The sequence below is a fragment of the Rhinatrema bivittatum genome, chromosome 7 (assembly GCF_901001135.1).
Source record: "Rhinatrema bivittatum chromosome 7, aRhiBiv1.1, whole genome shotgun sequence".
Classification (NCBI taxonomy): Eukaryota; Metazoa; Chordata; class Amphibia; order Gymnophiona; family Rhinatrematidae; genus Rhinatrema; species Rhinatrema bivittatum.
The window spans coordinates 217,782,895-217,799,409 of record NC_042621.1 but is presented as its reverse complement, the minus strand read 5'-3'; the positions used below and the strand labels follow the sequence as shown (position 1 = coordinate 217,799,409).

The window sequence follows — 16,515 nt, the reverse complement described above, 5'->3', positions numbered from 1 at the left end:
TTATGGTAAGCTGAAATTGCACTTAAATGTACTCTTACAGATGAAGTCTGTAGACCAGATTCTGAAAGATGGTACAAGTAGTCTAATAAAGACTTTGTAGGGCAAGTGAAAGGATTGATGTCTTTTTGCTTGAACCACAAAGTGTATCTCTTCCATTTGGAAGCGTAGTTCTTCCTTGTGGAAGGTTTACGTGAAGCTATAAGAACTTGGGAAATGTTAGCTGAAAGATTAAGTGGCTGTAAAATCAAGCTTTCAACATCCAAGCTGTCAGTGATAGGGATTGAAGGTTGGGATGCCGCAACCGACCCTGATCCTGAGTTATGAGAGTGGGGGCTACTCCCAGGCGAATGGGATCTCTGACTGAGAGGTCTAGAAGTGTGGGAAACCATACTTGTCGAGGCCAATATGGGGCTATGAGTATCATGGTCCCTTTGTCCTGTTGTAGCTTCACTAGAGTTTTGGTTATGAGTGGTATCGGAGGATACGCATATAAGAGGCCTGAGTTCCAAGGGCGAGCAAAGGCGTCCTTGGATGGCCTGTTGTTCAGGTTGTATAGGTAACAGTAGTGGTTCACTTTGTGATTCAGATGTGATGCAAGGAGGTCTACTGTCGGCTGTCCCCAACGTTGAAATATCCTGGTCACTACTGTGGGATCTAGTGACCATTCGTGTGGTTCGAATTGACGACTGAGTCTGTCCGCCACTACATTGTGAATGCCTGCTAGGTAAGTGGCTTTGAGAAACAGAGTTGTTCAAGGCCCAACCCCATATCTGAGCTGCCTCTTGACAAAGGAGGTACGAGCCTGTTCCTCCCTGTTTGTTGATGTACCACATGGCTACTGTGTTGTCTGTTTGGATCAGTAAGGCAGTCCTTGAAGGCATGCAGAGCATAACGTATAGCTCGAAGTTCCAGGAAATTGATTTGAAATGTTGCTTCGAGCTTTGTCCATGTTCCTTGTGTTTGGAGATGGCCTATGTGAGCTCCCCAACCCAAGGTGGATGCATCTGTAGTCAGAGTTATTTGTGGGACTGGTTGTTGAAAGGGTAGGCCCTTGCACAAATTGTCCTTGTTCACCCACCACAGTAGAGAACAACGTAGTTGGTGGGTTACTTGAATTGGAGAATAAAGTGGTTGAATGGCTTGTATCCATTGTGATCTTAAAGTCCATTGAGTTATCCTCATGGCCAGTCTTGCCATAGGAGTGACATGAACTGTAGAGGCCATGTGGCCTAGTAGAGTTAGGAACTGATGAGCTGTCGCTTGTTTCTTGGAGTGAATCGAGTTTGCCAGTAGAGACTGTTTGCTTGATCTTCTGGTAGGAATGCCTTTGAGAGGTTGGTGTTCAAATCTGCTCCTATGAATTGTAGGAGATGGTTTGGAGTTAGATGTGATTTTGGATAATTGATGAGAAATCCCATGGAGTGCAGTAGAGCAATAGTTTTGTTGAGAGACTGTATTGCTCCTTGTTGAGATTGGCTTCTGATGAGCCAATCGTCCAGATATGGGAAAACATGTACACCTTGTTTGTGTAGGTGTGCTGTTATTACTGCCAGACATTTGGTGAACACTCTGGGAGCAGAAGCTAGTCCGAATGGCAGTACTCTGTATTGGTAATGTTGAAGGCCCACCATGAAGCGCAGATACTTGCGATGAGGAGGGTATATTGGTATATGGGCGTAAGCATCTTGAAGATCCAGAGAACAGAGCCAATCTCCTGCTTGAAGAAGTGGGAGCATTGTGCCTAGCGAAACCATCCTGAACCTTTCTTTTTTTAGAAATTTGTTGAAATTTCTGAGGTCTAGGATGGGACGTAGGCCTCCAGTTTTCTTTGGAATGAGGAAATATCTGGAGTAGAATCCTCTGCCCTGCTGAGACCTGGGCACTAGTTGGATGGCCCTGGCTGTCAGGAGGGTGGATAATTCTATTTGTAATTGAAACATTTGGGAATTTTGTTGTGGGTAGGAAGTTGGTGGGAATTCTGGAGGAATTGAGAGAAAATTTAGTTTGTAACCGTGAGCTACAATGGAAAGTACCCATTGGTCTGTGGTTATGTTTCCCCAATTTGTGAGGAAATAGGAAATCCTTCCTCCCACTGGTATGTGTTGTTTGGGGTTTTGGAGGGTGGGTCTGATCTCTGGATTTGTGTTCAAAAACCCGTAGCTGGACCAGTCTGTGGAGGAGGCTGGGTACGGGCTGGTCTTTGTTGTCTGGCCTGAGAGCGCTGGGTAGGCCTAGAAGGTCTAGTTCTGGTAGGCTGATTATAGTACCTTCTTGGTCTGTAATATGGATGTCTGGGTTCCCTACGTGGAAAACGTCTAGGGGCCTGGGTGGTTGGTTCTTGAGGTAGTTGCGATAGCTGTCTTAAGGTCTCTGTATGATCCTTAAGTTGTTGGACAGCATCCTGTACCTTTTCTCCAAACAAATTATCTCCACGGCATGGCAGATCTACCAGCTTGTCTTGTACTTCAGGCCTGAGATCTGATGCCTTCAACCAGGCCCATCTTCTTGCTGTAATGCCAGCTGCTGCTGTTCTTGAGGCTGTGTCAAAATTGTCATAAGCAGCCCTTACCTCATGTTTCCCAGCCTCTAGGCCTTTGGTAATGATGGATTGTGCAGATTCTTGGAATTGTTCTGGGAGAGAATTTGTGGAGTGCTCCATTTGCTTCCAGAGATCCCTTTGATACTGTGTCTTATACAGTTGATAGGCAGAGATTCTAGAAGATAAAAGTGCACTTTGGTACACTTTTTTGCCCAAAGAGTCCAGAAAGCGATGATCCTTTCCTGGGGGAGCTGAGGAATGTGGACGTACCCTTTTTTATTTTTTCTGGGCAGATTCTACTACCACCGATTGATGTGGTAACTGTGTCTTTTGAAAGCCTGGTGCCTGCTGCACTAGGTAAGTAGTATCTACACGTTTGTTCACTGCTGGGACCGTGCAAGGGTGTTCCCACACTCGTTGTTGTAGGTCCAACAGGACTTCGTGGATGGGAATAGCCAAAACTTGCTTTGGTGGGTCCACGAACTGTAGCACCTCCAGGGTGTGTTGTCTCGAATCTTCTTCTGATGAGAGCTTAAATGGTATTGTATCAGCCATCTCTTGGACAAAACTTGAAAAGGATAAGTCCTCAGGTGGTGATCTTTTCCTTTCTTCAGGAGGTGATGGTTCGGACATGAACTCCTCAGAAGAAGTATTTGACCCTTGGTCATCCCAAGAATCTTCTTCATCTGGTTCTTGATAGGGAGTTCTTGGGATTTTCCTTGTAGAAATACCTGATGGTCCAGGTAAAGGGTCATCGATAGAAATTGTGGGAGGATTGACCTCTATGACTTTCTGAGGAGCTGTGTCGACAACTTTTTGATATTTTTTCAAAAGTCGTTGAAAAAGTGCCAATTCCTAAGTATCACTATTCTCTTGCTCTGTTATTGTCGAGGGAAGGATAGGTGTCCTCGATGTAGTTGTCGAGGGTAGTGCTCTTGGTGTCGATTCCGTCGATGGTGGTAACATCGAAGGCAACGGTATGGATGAAATAGCCGGAATTTGAGCGTGTATCGACGTCGATGACGTAATGATCTTTGGTGTCGACGTCGAGTCTCTGTGTACCGGAGTCAAGAATGGCCCCGGCATCGGTGTGCCCACCGGCATCTGCAAATTTGCCGGCATCGATGTGGAAATCATCGGCATCGACAGTGAAGTCGGCATTGTAAGTTGTTCCTTCAGAGCCTGTGAAATCGCTTGTCGGATTAAATCGGACAATTCCGACCGCACAACCGTTGGAAGCAGAGCGGTTGTGGGCGGTGGCGCAGGCTGAAGCACCAGTTCTTGAGATGTAGTTTGCATTGGATCTGGTGCCGGCAATGGAGTCGAGGTAGGCCGAGGCGTTGAAGACTCCGACGTTTCCTGAATTCTAGGCCGCTTCGCTGTCGAGGGCTCCTGGGAAGCGGGGTCGGACAACGAGGGGCTTCTATGTCTGTGTTGATGTTTTGACTTCGATTTTTCAGACGACTTTGTCGACGTCGAAGACGAGGAAGGGGAGGAATGATCTCCCGACGGTCCCGGGCGAGGTTTTTTAAGTAGTACTCGCTTAGTCGCTCCAGCCGGAGACGACCTCGACAACTGCGACGGGGAAGGTATAAGTTGCAGGCTGAACAAATGTTCCATTTTCTCGAGCCTGGTTTTCCTCGATTTCGGCGTCATTTCCGCACATTGCGGACAATTCTGTACACATCATGTTCGTCACCCAGACACATCACACATTCGGTGTGTGGGTCTGTAAGTGACATTTTTCTGGTACAAACAGGACATTTTTTAAATCCTGTTGACATTTTTATATCGAATGACGGCCGTCGATTCGACTGAGGTAATTTTTCTACTCTCCGAAAAAGAAAATCTAGGACTGGGTTACTTACCGGCCGGTAAGGAGAGACCCCGAGAGATTTTTTGTGAGAGAGAATATCACTTTTAGACTAAAATAGTCACGAGAAGGTTGAGAATACTCAACGGCTCCGGATCCGCGATGCTGACTGCAGCGCGGAAAAAACGAAGACTGAAGAGAGACACCTGTGGCAGAGAATATCATAGCATGCTGGGCATGCTCAGTGGCCTCACTGGGCCAGTCAAAAGTTTCTAGAAACTTTGACAGAAAGTTTTCCCGCCTGGGCTCCGTTCAGTGACGTCACCCATATGTGAGGACTAGCATCCTGCTTGTCCTGGGATAACCACCTTAACAATATTACACATTCTGGGCCTGATTCACCAAGGCTTTTCTCCTATTATATCAATGGGAAAAACTTTAATAAATCCCACCTGTTCTTCGCTGTCCAACAAAATAGATTATAATCTGAATGCAAAACTGGCATATAGGATAGTATTTTCACTGAAAATTGTCAGTTTCTTTTCTGATCTAAAATGGCATTTTGGTTCCAGTCCTTATGCCTATTGCTGAGGAAAGGAGGACACCTTCTGGTCTTTGATATTAATAGAAGCTAACAGCATATTCAAATTATAAATCTTAGATTTATAAAGGATTTTTCTGCCTTAATGTATTCCCTTTTAAGGACAAACATACTTATTTTAATTAAAATTACCTGATTGGCAAGCTACAATATGAAACTGATCTCTTAAGAGGTCACTTTTTTTTTTGGGACATCTGATCCACTAAAGAATTTTAAATTTTAGTCCTGTTCGTAAAACATCTAGAGTGTCATTTTCAAAGTTCAGAAGAGATTTCTTTGGGCTAGAAACACTGGCCTCAGCACAATAGGAAAATTTGTTCTTGCCTGCTAATTTTCTTTTCTTTAGCCTTACCAGATCAGTACAGACTTTTTCCTCCCCTACCAAAACATGGAAACCGGCTCAAAGCTTCACTGTACACTACTGTACTTAAGTCAACCGTGCCTAATGGTTAGAGCAGTGGGCTAAGAACCAGGAGACCAGGGTTCGAGTCCTGCTGTCGCTCCTTGTGACCTTGGGCAAGTCACTTTACCCTCCTTTGCCTCAGGTGCAAACTTAGGGGGTCATTTTCCAAGGAGTTACTGCAGGAGATAATTCCGCAAATTGCACCAACAGCCGTTAACGCAATTTGCGAATGCAAATTTTTAATTTTGTATTCAGGGGGCGGAGCATATGTAAAGTAGGAAAGAGTTATCGTGTGCGGCGAAACAGCCGCAGTGTTAGCGCGGCTCCTAATGTGGCCAATAGCTACAACCCTTTCATTTGCGGTACGTTGTGCGCTAGAGGCCGGTACAGGTTTATGAAGGGAGAGGGGGAGAGAGAGAGAGACTTGCTATAGTGTCTCTTCCCTAGACAGGTATTTGCATCCCTATGAGAGGCCCACCTAGTAACTCGAGGTGGGGATTAGGTATTAGTGTAGGGGGTTGGGGGCCACTTTCACATTCAACATGAGACGTACGAACAGAACAGTGGTCTCTTGTGAAGATTTGATGGCCTTCGGAGTGAGGAAACTCACTCCAAGATGAGATTTGGACAATGTTCTCTCCACCTAGCTTGATGGACACTCTACCTGGGCAACAAGCAGCTAGGTGGAGAGAACAATGTCCAAATCTCATCTTGGAGTGAGTTTCCTCACTCCGAAGGCCATCAAATCTTCACAAGAGACCACTGTTCTGTTCGTACGTCTCATGTTGAATGTGAAAGTGGCCCCCAACCCCCTACACTAATACCTAATCCCCACCTCGAGTTACTAGGTGGGCCGCTCATAGAGATACAAATACCTGTCTAGGGAAGAGACACTATAGCAAGTCTGTCTTCTCTCTCTCTCTCGGTTGTTTTATCGCGCACCACGAAGATGTTTCCGCGATTCGCGAATACATTTGCGCAAATTGCGAAAACATTGCGTGCCGCGATGTTTCCCCGCTGCACAAAAAATGCCTCATTTGCATGGGAAACGCCCCTTAATGCGTTACCAATGCGATATTGGAAAATGAGGCCCTTAGATTGTAAGCCCTCTGGGGATAGGGAAATACCTCCAGTACCTGAATGTAATCCACTTTGAAGCGCTGAAAAAAGTGCAAAAAAAAAAAAAAGCGGAATATAAATCTAAAAAAAATAAAAAAATGCCACAACAAAGCAAAAAAGAATCCCAAAAAAGAATCCCTGTTGGTTTCCCCAACAGGAAACCAACAGGAAGGAGGCTTTCCATAGACACAACAGGATAGGATTCTTCTTTGGTTCAGACAAAGGGTGCATATGCTGGGAACTCCCAAGGTGTTCAGGGTCGGCACGTCGCGGCTAGGAGCGGAGTGGTGTCTTGACTGCAAGCGGAAAAACTTTGCTTCTGTATCATAATGCCTCCCAAAAGGAAAGGGAAAATTAGGGTTTACCCTTCTACACCCATACCTTAAACTTCTACAGCGATGCAGCAGGAGATTATCTGGTTCCTAACCTCATCAGTTTTGGAAACGCCAGGAGTCGAGTAGCCCTTGGAGCATGAGACAGAGAGAGCGGTTCCAGCCCCGGAGGAGACTACACTGAGCCCAGACCTGAGGCCAGCCCCGACGCAAAGATCAGGGTCGCAGTTTCAGCCCGGAGCATTGAGCGAGGGAACCTCTTCCGGGTTGGAGGCAGAGTCACCAACTTTCACCACTGCTGTTCAGGCTTTACCAGCTACAGCGGCAACAACGGACGAGACACCCAATGCGGGGATACCTAGAGCTGGCAATGAAGAAGGGGCAATAGGGGTAAGTCACGGGAGCAACGTCCTGCAGTTACAAGTGACTACCCCTGAAATTAAGCCTCTAATGATTCCTGAGCACCCTGAGGTCGTCACCATGGCCGCACTGTGGGACCTGATGGTGGGGGTAGCTACCACGGTAAACAATTTGAGTATGAAGGTAGAACGTTTGGCGTCTCAAAAACGCCTTTACCTCTCAAGAATTTCAAAGGAAAGTTGATCTGATTTCAACTAAAGTGGACTCGGAGGAGAAGGAGCGTGAACACTTGAAGTTTAAAGTTGCTGTGGTTAAAGATAAAGAATTTCTCGCTAGAAGAGAGGAAGCCCTTGAAAATACTTCTAGACCTTTAAATATTAGAATTTTAAATTTTCCCCGCGTCTTGGGTGAAACTCCATACGTTTCCTTGAAACGATATTTTCAAGAAGTCCTAGGCTTTGAAGAAACTAATTTACCTGTTATAAATAAATGTTATTTCCTTAAAGCTGTTTCCACAAATAGAATTAACCTACAAGATAACGTGACTGAAATACTAGAAAGTTCATCACTAGAAGTATTGGATAGAGGTACTTTATTAGTTTCTTGTATATCCTCGGTGGATGTTCAATCCATAATGAAAAATTATTTTAGAAAGTTTCCAACCTCATTCTTAGCTGAAAATGTAAAAATTTGTCCTGACCTTTCTTCTATAACACAAGAGAAGCGCAGGGCTTTTTTAACCCTGCGCCAAGAAACAATTTCATTGGGATATTCCTTTAAGTTAAAATTTCCTTGCAAATGTGTAATAAAGAAAGGTTCAGAAGTAAATATCTTTTTTACAGCTGAACAGTTGAAAACTTTCCTGCAATTAAAAACTCCCATTACTTCATCTCCCATAAATGTGTAAAAAAATTAAGATAACTGAATGAAGACGTGCAGTTGATTATCTATTATGTTTGTAATTATCTTTAAGTATCTCTCCAAGTTTCTGGATCTGGCAAACATACTATATTGATTTATGGATAAATAAAGTAAGGTAATTTCAATTTATTTTACTTTGGTAAAGTATGGATAAGAAAATTTCTTCCCTTCTTTATGATGTTTTTCAATATTTGCAAAAATTTTGGTTTTTTTGTAATGTCTAAAAATGATAAAGAATTAACAAAAAAAAAAAGGTGTTCAGGGTCTGGGAGACCAGGGTCGGCAATTCATCTCTGTGGAAAAACCGTAGCATGGTCTGGTATGGCTCCAGGTCTGGCGGGAATTCTCCATCCACCAATGAGTCTGCATCCCCTTCATCATCCATGGTGTCTGGGTCCCTGTCAGGGATACCTTTGGCGAGGCGAGGCAAGGCATGTCCCGAGGCATGCCGATAGGGCTGGGAGGACAAGGCCTTCCCAGCTGGGGATCAAATTGGGCAGGGGCAGCAGCTGACTGCACCTGAACAAAGGCTTGAAAGCCCTGAAAGAATTCCACCCAAGAAAAGGTTGCCAGGTCCATACCTAGCGCAGGAGGAACTGTGGTAGGCACCGCTGAACTGCCCTCTGGAGGGTGCTACCAGATAAGGTTATGGCTGACCCATCCTCCGACTGGGCTTGGAGAAGTTCTGAGAGTCCAGCCCTTCCTGGGCTTCTTCGCAATGCCGACAGGTCAGACTGTGGAGCCCTAACATGGCAGGCAGCACAAAGTGTTGCTTGTGCTTCTTATTTATTTTATTATATGCCGACATTCGATCTCGATTGAGATATCACACCGGTTTACATTCAGGTACTGTAGGTATTTTTCTATCCCCAGAGGGCTTACAATCTAAGTTTTTGTACCTGAGGCAATGGAGGGTAAAGTGACTTGCCCAAGGTCACAAGGAGCAACGGTGGGACTCAAACCCTGGTCTCCTGGTTCATAGTCCACTGCTCTAACAACTAGGCTATTCCTCCTCCCTCCTTTGTTGCCGGAGCCATAGTTCACTGTAGCTTGTGCGTTCAGCCGGCTAGCGCTTGGACTCAAGCGTGCACAAATCTGCCCGGATACAGGTAAGTATAAGCGTCCAGTTGTGCACAAATGTATGCGCGCAGGTACGCGCAACAGTAGGGCCAGCCCGCACAATGCGTATTGACGGTCTATGGGAGAAAATGGCACTGCACGAAACCGTGCGCAAGATGGCACCACTGGGGCCTGAAGCGCAGCCTAGCTCAAGGGGGGGCCGCTCAACCCGGTCGGAAACCCCCTTCCCTTGCCCCAACGGGTTTGGGAACATCGTCAGTATGGCACGCTGAGCAAGAGACTGGAGGAAAGACTTACTGGAGTCCTTCCAAGTCTCTGAATCAGAGGAGTCCTACTTTTACTTAACTGGGCTCAGCACAGAGACTGTGCCCGGCTAATGGGGGGAGAGGGCTTAGGAAGTCACCACCGCGCTCTGCTTCCTGCACCCGCTGCCTTTCAGCTGCTTCAGCAGCAAAGTCCACACCGGAAACCAGCTATCAGACCAAGGCACACCTCTGAGCAATCTCAGAAATTGCCTCAGTAATTCTCATCTGGGGGAGGGACCATTAGGTATCACCACAGGAGAGCAGGGCTCAAATCTGTCTCCAGTTTAAAGGTACATTTTCTTCTTCAAAAGAGTACTGGCAAGCCACTAAACACCAATGCTGGTGTGGGGAGAGCATGTGCCCATCTACTAGGAGACATATACTGAATGGCTGAGGTCACTGCAGGGGTATATCTAAGGTGACATCAGCTTTGAAACTTAACTTAGTCTCCATCTATTTAGCAGGAGAGCACATAACCCATTGGTCCTGAGTCCATCTGGCTACACATTAGGAAAAATTGGGTTAACCAATGCCTATTTGAACCATCGTAGACCTACTAGCTTTCCTTAAGTTAAGTGTTCCTAAGCCACTACTGACTATCCCTAACTGTCTTGCAAGAACACAAAAGGAATGGCCTTGACACTTGGCAAGGAATCTTCTCAGAGGCAATATAGTGCAAACTTCCAAATTTTGGGCCAATTAGGGAAGACCGTTCAAGAACCTTAACCTTATTCTCTGGTAACTTATGAGCCTCCTGAAGATATTTGACTAACTTTTCTAGGTCCTCTCCAAAAGCTTTCCACGAAATGGCAGAAGATTGAGCTGACACTAGACCAAACAGCCACTGCCCAACTGCGCAGCCACAACAAATACTGAGCCACAACAGGGGACACCATGCTTCATGCCAAAACCCTAATGAAATCTTATAAGGCATAAGCAGTAAAGGTGATCCCCAGCCTCCAGCCATTCTCCTCCTGCTCTAATATACCATCTTCAGTTTTGGCCACCGGGAGTTGCTGTATCCAGCATAAGCAAGTCTGTGTCATTACACTGGAACACACCACTGTACAGAGCACCAAGGCTATAACCTCAAAAGCCCTCGAGCTGAATCTCAATCTTCCCGCCCTGGGCATTCTCAACTGCCCCATTCCCTTTAACTGGAATAGTAGTCTTACGTAACCAGACACCAAAGCATCTATTTTAGGTAATTTCAACTATCTTTTTATAAACCACTTGTTAAATTGTATTGATTTATAAAAGGCAGTACTATATTATAAATGAATAAAATGAAAAAAAAATGAATCAAGTGGAGCAAGGAGAGTTGTAAACACTACTTGTACTATGAAGCAGTTAAATATGAACTATGGTTGTTTAGAAAAAATATAACTAAGCACCGTGGGGGGGGGGGGGGGTGGTTCTAATGGGATTTCGGTCTCTCTTCCTCCCCCATCAAGCCCAGAGCAACAAATTACATAATGAAATGTACCTTGGAAAGTGTAGGTCTTGCCAGCATTTGTAACGCCATAGGTGAAAATGAGACTATTCTGTCCCTCCAAAAATTCTCTCACGGGCTGCTTCAAAGTGCCTTCGAAAAACTCTACCTGAGTAGTTTCATGTCCAAACACCTAAACAAGAATTAACAAAAAACTATTAAACAGAAAATTTTACCCCTCTCCAAATTCTTATCAAGTAAACAAAATTGCATTTTAAGATACATTCCTTTTGTATAATAAAAAAAAGGGGGGGGGGGGGGGGAGGCATCCATGATGTTTTGGCTTTTGTTACTAAATCCAGTTTACTACTTATGATTTTCCCTTCCATGTTCAGTGATAGCTTCCTGTGTTCAGAATATTTAAGCAAGTGATGAGGTGAGAACAGGAAAAGAGGATAGTTTAACTGAGAATGACTCTCTAAAAACAAGTAGAAGTACAAAAACAGGGGAAAAGTATCATGTTTAACTGATGCAGAGATGAATGTCCATATGAGCATAATGCAACTACTCTATTTTAAATCTATATTGACTTTCTTAAAGATATGTATAACTTCACTCAAAAAGAAAACGTATCAATTTTGATTTGTAGGCCAATCTTGTAGTATTTTGAAATGTGTTACTGTGATGATTTCAAGATAATTAAGGATCAATACTAAATATTCCAACAGAATGTACTACAGTATTCTTAAAACATGCTCACTACACTCCAATGACCTTTCAGAAACAGTTCTGCATTAGAAAGAGTAGAGGTGTCAATTTAGGCATTAAGAAAAAAAAATGTGGTCTTGCCTGCTAATTTTTTTTTTTTTATTATTCCTATCAGATCACTCCAGGTGCATACGTTTTGTTTCCCTACCAGTAGATGAAGATTGAGAATTAGAACTCTATCATCCCCCTATATAGGGCCTTGTACAGTCTCAGCCTTCCACTATTCTTCTATCAAAGCAAGCAGGGGTTTGTTATACTAGTAACTGATTGCCAGCAGACCTAAGTTCCCTGCAGATTCCACCAGGAAAGGAAAACATTTCTTAACTAACTCCTCTAGCTACATGAAATATGATTGCTGAAACTGTTAGGCAAATAGCCAAGCTCCAACAATGGATTCCTGGACTGGTCTGGTAAAAACGCAAGGAAAGAAAGTTAACAAGTCAGAACCAAGGTTTTCCATTTTTCCCCACCAGGCCAAACACATGAATGTACCCAAGCAACCCTTTATTTTGGGTGGAATCTAGCTAAGCCTACACAAACTATGACTGATCTAAAGGCAGCATCTGATTTGGCCTGTATATCTAAGCAGTAATGTATAAAGAGGGAAAACGAAGATGACCAGGCAGCCACCTAGTAGATCACTGCTGGAGAGAGATATCACATGATTCTCAGCCCATGAAGATGCTCACATCCTTGTCAAAAAAAGATGGTAGCTCTTCCTGGGCCTTATGCCCCCTCAAGATATAGGCTGAGCTGATTGTCTCTTAAATCCAGTAGATTAGGGTTGCCATATGTGCAGCATCTCCTTCCTTTCTACCAGCAAACAGAGCAACAAAATATCTTCTGAAAGGATTTGCGAACCTACACATCTCCAAGAAATGGAGGTCCACCATGGGCTCATCCTATCTAAAGGTTAGTAGCGAAAAGGAAAATTGATTCTTACCTGCTAATTTTCGTTCCTGGAATACCAAAGATCAGTCCAGACTCCTGGGTTTTGCCTCCCTGCCAGCCGAAAGAGAAAGAGAAGGAAAGCTTTACTGACACTGCTATTTAACCCCTAGAGTGCCACCTGCAGTCCCCTCAGTATGACTTGTACTCAAGCCAAGATAACTAAACAGACCCTCGACGCTCTTCAACAACCAGAATGGAGGCAAAGCCTCTATGGAACACTCGTTCTAACAAGCAACCATACAAACTGCCATGACGAGCAGGCTTTTGGACTGATCTGTGGTATTCCAGGAAGGAAAATTAGTAGGTTAAGAACCAGTTTTAAACCCTTCCTATTCATACCCCAGATCAGTCCATACTCCTGGTATGTACCCAAACTCCCCTACACTGGATGGGAATTTGACAGCCCCGCTTGCAATACACTCTCAAAACCACTCTGGATCCCAGATATCCAACCAATGTCTGAAGAAAGCATGTAACTACTTCCAAGTAGCTACCAGACATATGAAGAAACCAGCTGACTCAGCCCATGAGGCTGCCTGCGACCAAGTCGAGAAAGTACTTGGCCCTCCGAAACCAGACAGCCTTTACAAAGGATTTTCAGAAGGCGTTTGACAAAGTTCCTCATGAGAGGCTTCTAGGAAAAGTAAAAAGTCATGGGATAGGTGGCGATGTCCTTTCGTGGATTGCAAACTGGCTAAAAGACAGGAAACAGAGAGTAGGATTAAATGGGCAATTTTCTCAGTGGAAGGGAGTGGACAGTGGAGTGCCTCAGGGATCTGTATTGGGACCCTTACTGTTCAATATATTTATAAATGATCTGGAAAGAAATACGACAAGTGAGATAATCAAATTTGCAGATGACACAAAATTGTTCAGAGTAGTTAAATCACAAGCAGATTGTGATAAATTGCAGGAAGACCTTGTGAGACTGGAAAATTGGGCATCCAAATGGCAGATGAAATTTAATGTGAATAAGTGCAAGGTGATGCATATAGGGAAAAATAACCCATGCTATAATTACACGATGTTGGGTTCCATAATAGGTGCTACAACCCAAGAAAGAGATCTAGGTGTCATAGTGGATAACACATTGAAATCATCGGTTCAGTGTGCTGCGGCAGTCAAAAAAGCAAACAGAATGTTGGGAATTATTAGAAAAGGAATGATGAATAAAACGGAAAATGTCATAATGCCTCTGTATCGCTCCATGGTGAGACCGCACCTTGAATACTGTGTACAATTCTGGTCGCCGCATCTCAAAAAAGATATAATTGCGATGGAGAAGGTACAGAGAAGGGCTACCAAAATGATAAGGGGAATGGAACAACTCCCCTATGAGGAAAGACTAAAGAGGTTAGGACTTTTCAGCTTGGAGAAGAGACGACTGAGGGGGGATATGATAGAGGTGTTTAAAATCATGAGAGGTCTAGAACGGGTAGATGTGAATCGGTTATTTACTCTTTCGGATAGTAGAAAGACTAGGGGACACTCCATGAAGTTAGCATGGGGCACATTTAAAACTAATCGAAGAAAGTTCTTTTTTACTCAACGCACAATTAAACTCTGGAATTTGTTGCCAGAGAATGTGGTTCGTGCAGTTAGTATAGCTGTGTTTAAAAAAGGATTGGATAAGTTCTTGGAGGAGAAGTCCATTACCTGCTATTAAGTTCACTTAGAGAATAGCCACTGCCATTAGCAATGGTTACATGGAATAGACTTAGTTTTTGGGTACTTGCCAGGTTCTTATGGCCTGGATTGGCCACTGTTGGAAACAGGATGCTGGGCTTGATGGACCCTTGGTCTGACCCAGTATGGCATTTTCTTATGTTCTTATACGCCAAGCTAAATCACGTCCTTCAGCCATCTCACAAATGAAGCCATGGATGCCCTGCACCCCTTTCTTGGCCCATTCCAAAAACACAAAAAATAACTTCTCCACATATCCAACACACGAAGTTCCTTTGCATGCAGTGCAGATGAATCCAAATTCAGAAAGGCGGAAAGTTCCACAGTTTGACTAAGATGAAAGGCCAAAACAACCTTTGCAGAAATGAAGGCGCTGTTCACAAAGATACCCCATGATCCGTAAATTGAAGAAGGGATCACTACAAGACAACATCTAAAGCTCTGAAATTCTTCTGGCGAGGCAAGACATCACAACACGCTTTCGGGATTAAATCAATTAGTCGTCCTCAATGATGCTAATGGAGCCTCCTACAACACCCTCATCACCAAATCCAGATTCCATGAGGGACACACCTTCTGCACTGGGGGCCACAAGTATTTTGCCCCTCAAAGAAAACTAATCGCATATGGATGAGAGGCCAGGAACACTCCATCTTACCCTGAAGGCAGCCCAAAGCCGCCACCTGTACTAGAAGGAAAATTACAGGCTAGACCTCTCACTAGACCTTTTTGTAAAAAGGTCAGGGTATAAGAAATTGAAACTTGGAGTAGGCAGCATGCCTTGTTCAACACACAAGTCTCAAAAATCCTCCATACTTTAACATAAGCCAACGATTAGGATGGCCGCCCGGCCTGCAGTAAGATGGCAATGACATCTTCAGAATACTCCTCTCTCAGTTTGTCTCAAAATCAAAGCCGCGAGACAGCGCTCTTTGACGGGGCCACATAGGTATAAATGCCCAAGGAACTAGATCTAGCGTCCATGCCAGACTCTGACCTGCAAATAATCCCAAACTCTGGGCACCTTGAATCACAACAGGCGGCAAACCTGGCTCTGCAACCTCACCATCCTGTTATCCATGAGAAATACCTTGCCAATCCGGGTGTCGAATTGAGCCCATTAGTACTCGAAGGAATGAAATGGCATTAGATGGCTCTTTGCTAGGTTCACCACCCAAGCCTCTAGCGCTCAACCTCTCTAGGACCCACTATACTGCCAGCTGACATATCTGCCAACTTTACCTGAATGAGTCAGTCATCCAGACATGGATGCACCAGCACTCCTTCCTTCAAAGGGCTACTGCCACCATCATCACTCTGGTGAATATATGCGCCACTGTCACCAAACCGAATTTGCAAAGTTGAAAATGGTCTCCCGGAATCAAACCACAGGAACTTCTGGTGCTTCTGCCCGACTGGGATTTGTAGGTACGTTTCTGAGGTCTAGTGACAACAGTAACTCTCCCTTGCAAACTGCCGCTATGACAGAATGCAGCATTTCCATACAAAACCATGCTACCTTGAGGGCCGCATTGACCTTTAAATCCAAAAATCCATCTGAATGTCCCTTCCCTTTTTAGGGCCAAAAAATAAAATGGAATACTGACCTTTTCCCCATTCTTCTTGGCGAAATGGCACCACCATTCTTAGCTGTCAAGCAGTCCACCATGTTGCAAACCACTATCTGTTTGGCACGAGTGTTGCAAGGGAAGACTGAAGGTTTTCCACACTGAGCATGTAAAATCAAATGTGTAGCTGCCATTTTACCACTCCCAAGACCTACCGGTCCATTGTAATTCTGGTCACAATCGAAATAGACACATCTGTCAGTTCAAAGGGGGCATACCAAGGACAACCTAGCTGATACTTCCCCCATCCTCCAACTCAAGGTAAGACTCCCCAACCAAAGCCAAACATCTGCCCAATTGTTGAAGCCTAACATCTATGGCCAGCAACTCTTCCGGTGGGCTGTATCTTGGCATGGAACTGGTTTACAGGAATACCAAGCCCATTTTATACAGAAGAGGCTTCAGGGAACCTGTCTATACGAGTCACAAAAAATTCATTAAATCAGTGAGCTGGTCTACTGGCTCCTTGGGCTAGAGTTGGAGAGACATCTCTTCAAATACCTGTATAAGGTCCTCCTCACCTTGCTGGAATAAGAATTTGTTCTAAAGATTCTGTTAAAAGGTGCTCTGCAATAAC

General features: G+C 44.4%; 1 protein-coding gene across 1 annotated transcript in view; it reads right to left on the bottom strand.

The window, feature by feature from the left end:
• Window positions 1-16,515, bottom strand: part of KIF20B (kinesin family member 20B) — a 401,219-nt gene that overhangs the window by 325,166 nt on the left and 59,538 nt on the right. The window contains exon 5 of the mRNA XM_029610715.1: window positions 10,960-11,098. Coding sequence (XP_029466575.1) covers window positions 10,960-11,098 — 139 coding nt within the window. The remainder of the gene's footprint in view (window positions 1-10,959; window positions 11,099-16,515) is intronic.